Source organism: Emys orbicularis, chromosome 4, assembly GCF_028017835.1.
Source record: "Emys orbicularis isolate rEmyOrb1 chromosome 4, rEmyOrb1.hap1, whole genome shotgun sequence".
Classification (NCBI taxonomy): Eukaryota; Metazoa; Chordata; order Testudines; family Emydidae; genus Emys; species Emys orbicularis.
This window is the reverse complement of record NC_088686.1, coordinates 154650067-154657658: the sequence shown is the minus strand read 5'-3', so window position 1 is coordinate 154657658 and position 7592 is coordinate 154650067. Positions and strand designations below refer to the sequence as shown.

At 54.5% G+C, this 7592-nt stretch overlaps 1 protein-coding gene across 1 annotated transcript; it reads right to left on the bottom strand.

Moving 5' to 3' along the window:
• Positions 1-1948: 1948 nt before the first annotated feature.
• Positions 1949-6684, bottom strand: LOC135877359 (carbonic anhydrase 4-like). Its single transcript, XM_065402786.1, has 8 exons — positions 6606-6684; positions 6428-6457; positions 5787-5951; positions 5038-5186; positions 4381-4470; positions 4064-4136; positions 3614-3777; positions 1949-3299 (listed from the first exon to the last, which is right to left on the bottom strand). Exons 1-8 carry the CDS (start codon positions 6682-6684, stop codon positions 3090-3092), a joined length of 960 nt encoding a protein of 319 aa, XP_065258858.1. The 3' UTR covers positions 1949-3089.
• Between the last annotated feature and the right edge of the window lie 908 nt (positions 6685-7592).

Below are 7592 nucleotides of genomic sequence, written 5' to 3'. Positions count from 1 at the left end.
GGTATTTAACGTAGTTTTATACCAGTGTAACAACATCCACAGAGCTGAACAGTTTTGTAAAACTTTTTTAGTTTCACTAAAATATTCACTTAACTTTCTGAAAAACCCTTCTCCCAAAGTCTAAGCTGTGGCTTCAAAACCAGTAATAGTTTAGGTCCCAAAAGACTAATTACACCTCTACCCCAATATAACGCGACCCGATATAACGTGGTAAAGCAGCGCTCCAGGGGGGCAGGGCTACGCGCTCCGGCGGATCAAAGCAAGTTAGATATAACACAGTTTCACCTATAACGCAGTAAGATTTTTTGGCTCCCGAGGACAGCATTATATCAGGGTAGAGGTGTATTAGCTAAAACAACCAAGAGACCTTGTGGAACCTTAGAGACTTAACAAATTTATTTGGGCATAAGTTTTCGTGGGCTAGAACCCACTTCATCAGATGCATGCAGTGGAAAATACAGTAGCAGGTATATTTATACATAGTACATGAAAAGATGGGAGTTGCCTTACCAGGTGGGGGGGGGGGGGTCCAGTCTAATGAGACAATTCAATTAATAGTAGAATACCAAGGGAGGAAAAATCACTTTTGTAGTGGTAATGAGGGTGGCCCATTTCAAACAGTTGACAAGAAGGTGTGAGTAACAGTAGGGGGAAATAAGTATGGTAAAATTAGGTTTTGTAATGACTCATCCACTCCCAGTCTTTATTCAGGCCTAATTTGATGGTGTCCAGTTTGCAAATTAATTCCAGTTCTGCAGTTTCATGTTGGAGTCTGTTTTTGAAGTGTTTTTGTTGAAGAATTGTCACTTTTAAGTCTGTTATTGAGTGACCAGGGAGGTTGAAGTGTTCTCCTACTGGTTTTTGAATGTTGCAATTCCTGATGGCAGATTTGTGTCCATTTATTCTTTTGCGTAGAGACTGTCCGCTTTGGCCAATGTACATGGCAGAGGGGCATTGCTGGCACGTGATGGCATATATCACATTGGTAGATGTGCAGGTGAATGAGCCCCTGATGGTGTGGCTGATGTGGTTAGCTCCTATGATGGTGTCCTTGAATAGATATGTGGACAGAGTTGGCACCGGGGTTTGTTGCAGGGTTTGGTTCCTGGGTTAGTGTTTTTGTTGTGTGGTGTGTAGTTGCTGGTGAGTATTTGCTTCAGGTTGGGGGGCTGTCTGTAAGTGAGGACTGGCCTCTCTCCCAAGGTCTGTGAGAGTGAGGGATCGTCCTTCAGGATACGTTGTAGATCCTTGATGATGCGTTGGAGAGGTTTTAGTTGGTGGCTGTAGGTGACAGCTAGTGGCATTCTGTTACTTGCTTTGTTGGGCCTGTCTTGTAGTAGGTGACTTCTGGGTACCCTTCTCGCTCTGTCAATCTGTTTCTTAACTTCACCAGGTGGCTATTGTAGTTTTAAGAATGCTTGATAGAGATCCTGTAGGTGTTTGTCTCTGTCTCAGGGATTGGAGCAAATGTGGTTGTATCTTAGAGCTTGACCGTAGACAATGGATCGAGTACATCATCACGGATCTACAACCTATCCTGAAGGATTATCGCTCATTCTCACAGACCTTGGGAGACAGGACAGTCACTGAGGCCAAACATCAACAAACTGACAGAACTGAAGTGTTGCCAGGTGTCTGGCAAACACTAAAAACTCTCTGGCAGGCGAAGAATTGTATAAAGTTGTATGACAGTTTTATTATTTCTAAGAAATTTGAAATAAAAATACAATATAAACGTTTTCTTTTCTGAACACCATCTTCAGTGGCATTATTGGCCGACTGGGAGGATTTGAGGACTGGCACTGGCCCTAAGGTAAATTGAGTTTGAGACCCCTGGTATAAAGCTTATACAGGGTAAACTCATAAATTGTCCACCCTCTATAACACTGATAGAGAGATATACACAGCTGTTTGCTCCCCAAGGTATTAATCACTTACTCTGGGTTCATTGATAAACAAAAGTTATTTTATTAAGTATAAAAAGTAGGATTTAAGTGGTTTCAAGTCAAAACAGGCAGAACAAAGTAAGTCATCAAGCAAAATAAAGCAAAAACACGCAAGTCTAAGCCTAATACATTAAGAAACCGATTAGAGGTAATATTTCACCCTCAGATATGTTCCAACAAGCTTCTTTCACAGACTAGACTCCTTCCTAGTCTGGGCCCAATCCTTTCCCCTGGTACAGTCCTTGTTAGTTCCAGCAGACATCTTAGGTGGAAAACAGGGGCTTTCTCATGACTGGCAGCCTTAGCTTGTAAGCAGGGCTGTTCTCATGACTGGCCTTCTTTGTCCTATTCTACCCCCTTTTATAGCTTTGGCACAAGGCGGGAATCTTTTGTCTCTCTGGGTCCCCACCCCTCCTTCTAAATGGAAAAGTACCAGATTTAAGATGGATTCCAGTATCATGTGACATGGTCGAATGTCCTGTAAGACCTCATTCTTCATTACCCAGGGGCTGGCCCATACGTACACAGGAAGGCTTGCAGGTAAATAAAACATCTACAACCAATTGTCCTAGTCAATGGGAGCCATCAAGATTCTAAACCACCATTAATGGCCCACACTTTGCATCATTACAATAGGACCTCGGAGTTATACTTCATATTTCTAGCTTCAGATACAAGAATGATACATGCATACAAATAGGATGAACACACTCAGTAGATTATAAGCTTTGTAATGATACCTTACAAAAGACCTTTTGCATAAAGCATATTCCAGTTACATCATATTTACATTCATAAGCATACTTTTATAAAACATATGGAGTGCAACGTCACAGCCCCTCTGCCCACTCAGTCCAAACTCCTGGCAGTGTGGGGCTTGCAATCCATTCTTCCTGAGTTATATTAGCTGAAGGGTGTGTTCCCACCCATTCTCAAAGAGGACTGTGATCAATGCTGTCTCCAGGACTGTGGAGCAAAACCTATCCCTATTTTATAGATGGGGAAACTGAGGCCAAGAGCGGGATGGTGCTTGATGACGGTCACATAGGGAGTCTGTGGCTGAACCAGGAATGGAACCCAGGAGTCCTGGCTCCCGGCACCCCCCCGCCTAGGCCCAGCCTCTAGGTGTCTGGCTCTGTCCCCCTATAGGTGCCAGGTGATTGCTGCGGTACTGATGAGCAGAGGGATCAAGGCTGCAGGCCGCAGGGTGGAAGAGGAGCTGGGGGCGACTCGGAGGGCCGCCGAGGCCTGCACTTGGCGATCCCCAAGGCTCTGCAAAGGCCGGTAGTTGTTCTGCAACCGAGGCCCAGCATCTGAGTTTGTGGAGTGGAGGATGGAGGGGAACGCAGCCACCTGCGGGGAGGGAGACAGATTAGTGGGGGAGGGGCAAATTGAGGGGGGAGGCAAACTTGGGGTGCTCTACTTAGTGGAGAGGAGGACACCCCATCAATGGAGAGAACTGAGAAGGTTCTGATGGGGTTCACTTTGAAGCAGAGAGAGTGGGGGTTTGAACAGCAGAGGGGAGGTGAGCTGGAAAAAGGACCCAGGAGTCCTGACTCCCAGCCCCCCTTCTGTAACCTACTAGACACGACCCCACTCCCCTCCCAAAGCTGGGGATAGAACCCAGGAGTCCTGACTCCCTCCCTTTCCCCCACCCCCACACTCACCACGTCAAGAGGCACCAGGATGGGGTCGGGGAAGACAGTCCAGACCACGACTTCGTCACAGGTGGGGGTGGTGAGGGAGCCGGGGTAGCGGTAATAGCGGGCTAGATCCACCGAGCTCAGGAGCCCCCGCAGGGAGAAGGAGCCGTCCAGATTCGTTTTCTTCCCTGGAGGGGCAGAGGCAGAGTGAGTGCCCAGCTCAGCCCCTCCCAGAGTTGGGGATAGAACCCAGAAGTCCTAGCTCCCAACCCCCCTGCTCTAACCCACTAGATCCCACTCTCCTCCCAGCTTTAGGGACAGAACCCAGTAGTCTGGACTCCTCGCCCCCACTCCCCTCCTCTAATCCATTTCTCTCTCTCACCCCCTGGCGGCACAGAGCTGTACTGTCCCCAGGCACAATGCTAGGCCAGCCATAATCCACCTCTCCCGCACCCCAGTTCAGGGGATACTCACCCTTCAGAGCCACGTTCTTCAAGTGCCGGGTGAAGGAATCCCAGGAGTGGGAGGGGCGTGCGTGGGCTGTTGCCTGAGGGACAAGATCACATGAGTACAACAAATAGGGAAACTGAGGCATGGGGAGGGCTGGGAGTCAGAGTGACTCAGAGTAAGGCTCAAGTTCCTCCTCGAATCATTAGATACCACTTCCCACCCAGAGAACCCAGGAGTCCTGATGCCCAGCCCCCGCTGTTCTAACTTACTAGACCCCACTCCCTGTCCCGAGCTGGGCATAGAACCCAGGAGTCCGGGCTCATGGCCCCGCACTGCCTCACCTGGAGGAAGAAGGCCAGCACAGCGATTCCCTCGGGATCCTTGAGGGCATCAGTCTTGTTCAGGTTGTTCTTGGTATGCACAATGTGGAGCTAAAGGGGGAGAGAGAGGAAAATTGGAAAGTATCTCCTATGGATCCCCTGCCTGCTCCCTGCAGGACAGCGCCCCCTGCTCATCCCCCGCCCACCCCCTCCAGCATAGCGCCCCCTGCTGAGCCCCCCACCCGCTCCATTCAGCACAGCGCCCCCTGCCGAGCCTCCTCCCCACTCCCTTCAGCACAGCGCCCCCTGCTGATCCCCCTGCCCTGGTCCCTGCAGCACAGCGCCCCCTGCTGAGCCCCCGCCTGCTCCGTGCAGCACAGCGCCCCCTATGGAGCCTCCCGTCCACCCCTTCCAGCACAGCGCCCCCTACTGATCATCCGCCCTCCTGCTGCAGCACAGCGCCCCCTGCTGAGCCCCTGCCCACCCCCTGCAGCACAGTGCCCCCTGCTGAGCCCTCCACCCGCTCCCTACAGCCCGGTGCCCCCTGCTGAGCCCCTGCCCACCCCCTGCAGCACAGCGCCCCCTGCTGAGCCCCCCCAGCCCGCTCCAGACTGCACAGCACCCCCTAGCTCTGCACTGGGGCATTGGGGCCAGCGCTGCGCCCCCTGCCTCTCTCACCTCCATGGAGAACCCTTTGTAATTGATGAAATGCTCCGAGCCAGGCTTGTCTGACCCCTGGCTCCAGTGCAGGTGGAAGGATTTGGCTGTGTAGATAGCTGGGAGCCCCTGAGCGCAGAGATGAAGCCCATCCGCTAAATGCACGTCCACTGTAGGGGGGGAGAGACCAACACAGGGAGTGGGACCCAGGCATCTGGCACAGCAGCGCAGGGTGCTCGCTTTAGGGGACAGTCTGTACTACCTGTCGTCCCCCTGTTTTCCATGGAGATAAGCTTCCAGGCATCCCCATAGCCAGCGAGGGACACAGTCCCCAGGTGGGGATTGTGGACAGTATCAGGGGTGACGATGTTGATTGGGGACTGCCTGGTGGGGGAGAGACCAGGGTGGGGAATGGGACCCAGCAGGGCTGTAACATGGGCGGGGTGAGCGGGGCAGTCACCCAGGTGTGCCCCAGTGTTTGAAAACTGTCGCCTCCTGCCAGGAGCCGGCGGATCAGAAGCTGGTGGGCCCCTGGCTCTCTGAGCTGTGGGAGCCGGGGTGCTGGCTGGATGCCAGGCGGCCCCCCCTGCCCTGTGCACTGAGCCAGGCCACCTCTGCACAGGCCCCCTGCCTGCCCCCCCATACGTCGCCTCTGGGGGGCACAAATATGTTTGCTCACCACAGGTGCTAAAATGCCTAGTTCTGGCTCTGGGACCCCGGCATCCGGCACGGCAGCAGGGTGCTCGCTTTAGGGATCAGTCTGTACCTACCTGTCGTCCCCGTGTTTTCCATGGAGATAAGCTTCTTGGCATCCCCATAGCCAGCGAGGGACACAGCCCCCAAGTGGGGATTGTGGACAGCCGCAGGGGTGACGATGTTGATCGGGGACTGCCTGGTGCCGTTACAGTGCCCCAGAGCTGCCCATGTCTCTGGACCTGCCGAGAGGGGAGGAGCCATCAGGGAGGGGGAAGGGCCAGAGAAGGAAATGGGGGAGGAGTCAGAATGTTAATCAGCTGCTGTCACCCACCCCAGAGGTGGCTGCATGATGCAAATTTTAGACCTGGAGTCAGGATTCCTGGGTTCTGTCCCTGACTCTGGCAGGGGAGTGGGCTCTGGTGGGATAAAGTGGGGGAAATGGGAGTCTAGTGAGTTAGAGCAGGGGAGTCTCCTGGGTTTTACATACAGCTCTGGGAGGGGGTTGGAGTCTTGTGGTTTAGAGCAGGGGGCTGGGGCTGGGGCTGGGAGTGAGGATTCCAGGGTTCTATCCCTGGCTCTGGAACGCTGACACTGCCCTTCTCTGTGCCTCAGTTTCCACACCCATCCAAATGTGAGAAAACAGTAATTAACTCTCGCACTGGGTGAGGTCAGAGAGTGGATGTCTGTGTTGCAGGGGATGGATGGATTCTCTTACCGCATTTTGGGTCTTTGTAGCACCAGGAACCTGCAGGAGAGAGAGAGGTGGGGAAGGGGGTCAGAGCCGGGAGATGGCCAATAAATAATCACATCCTGCTGCCCCTTCCCCTGGGCTTGGCCCCAGCAGGGAGGGTCACTTTAGAGCAGGATCGGGGCGGGCTGGGGAGCAGCATTACCTGCCGTATCGGTACTGGTGTAGTCGGCTCCCAGCAGCGTCCCCAGGACAATGAGGTGCGGTACCCAGGCGAGATTCATGTCTCCGATGTCACCTGCTGAGAGCAACCTGGAGGAAGGATTGGAGAGACTGGATTCAACTCCCCTGCCCTGAGCCAGCCAGGCCCCACTCTGGGGCCAGATCGGAGCCGGTGCCCTAGAGGGGACGGGCCCCATGCTCCATTTCCCACACCTAGGGCCAGTAGCGCCCCTGGGGAAGACGGGCCACGTGCCCCATTTCCCACCCCCGGGCCAGTGGTGCCCCTAGAGAGGACGGGCCCCATGCTCCATTTCCCACCCCCGGGCCAGTGGCGCCCCTAGAGGGGACGGGCCCCTAGGGATGCTCAGCAGCGAGCAGCTCTCACCTGCCCTGTGCCTGGTGGGGGAAGGTCACACTGCAGGGGTGAAGGCTCCTCAAAGCTCCTTATATACACGGGGTCACCGCCCAGCCCAGCCCTGCCCAGCCCAGCCCAGCCCAGCCCAGAGCGGCTGGGGGTGGAATTACGGGGAAGGGATGAGTTACATCCAAGGAGTGGGGCAGGGACAGAGGGAGGTGGGGGAGGGAGGGAGAGAGAAAACCAGGGAGCAGAAAGAGAAAGGACGGAAGGAAAGAGGGGGGCGGTGGGAAAGAGGAGAAAGGGGCCCCAGCCTGGGTGTGTCTCCCTTAGGGTGCCAGCCCCCGGTGCCAGGGCCACCCCCTGGGAGGCCATGGACCCGCCCCTGTCAGGGGAGCTGGCCCCAGATGCCCACATCAACCTCTCACTCTTCTTGGAAGGGATGTGCGGCGGAGATGGCGCAAGAAGGAAGTGACACAGGGCAGCCAGGCATGGGGCAGAGCACGTCCCCCGTTGCTGGAAGGGCACCTCGCACCCACCTTGGGGTGAGCGGATGTCCCTGAACCACTGCCCGTTATTGCCCACCTAGAGCTGGGGATGGAACCCAGGAGTCCT

What these genes read in the sequence shown, in the direction of transcription:
- LOC135877359 (XM_065402786.1), bottom strand. Translation starts at nt 6,684, where the DNA reads ATGAATCTCGCCTGGGTACCGCACCTCATTGTCCTGGGGACGCTGCTG. An exon ending in ACAAAGGGTTCTCCATGGAG is followed by an intron (nt 4,471 to 5,037) that starts GTGAGAGAGGCA and finishes CTCCCCCTTTAG; the next exon opens with CTCCACATTGTGCATACCAA. An exon ending in TCCTGGTGCCTCTTGACGTG is followed by an intron (nt 3,300 to 3,613) that starts GTGAGTGTGGGG and finishes CCCTCCCCGCAG; the next exon opens with GTGGCTGCGTTCCCCTCCAT.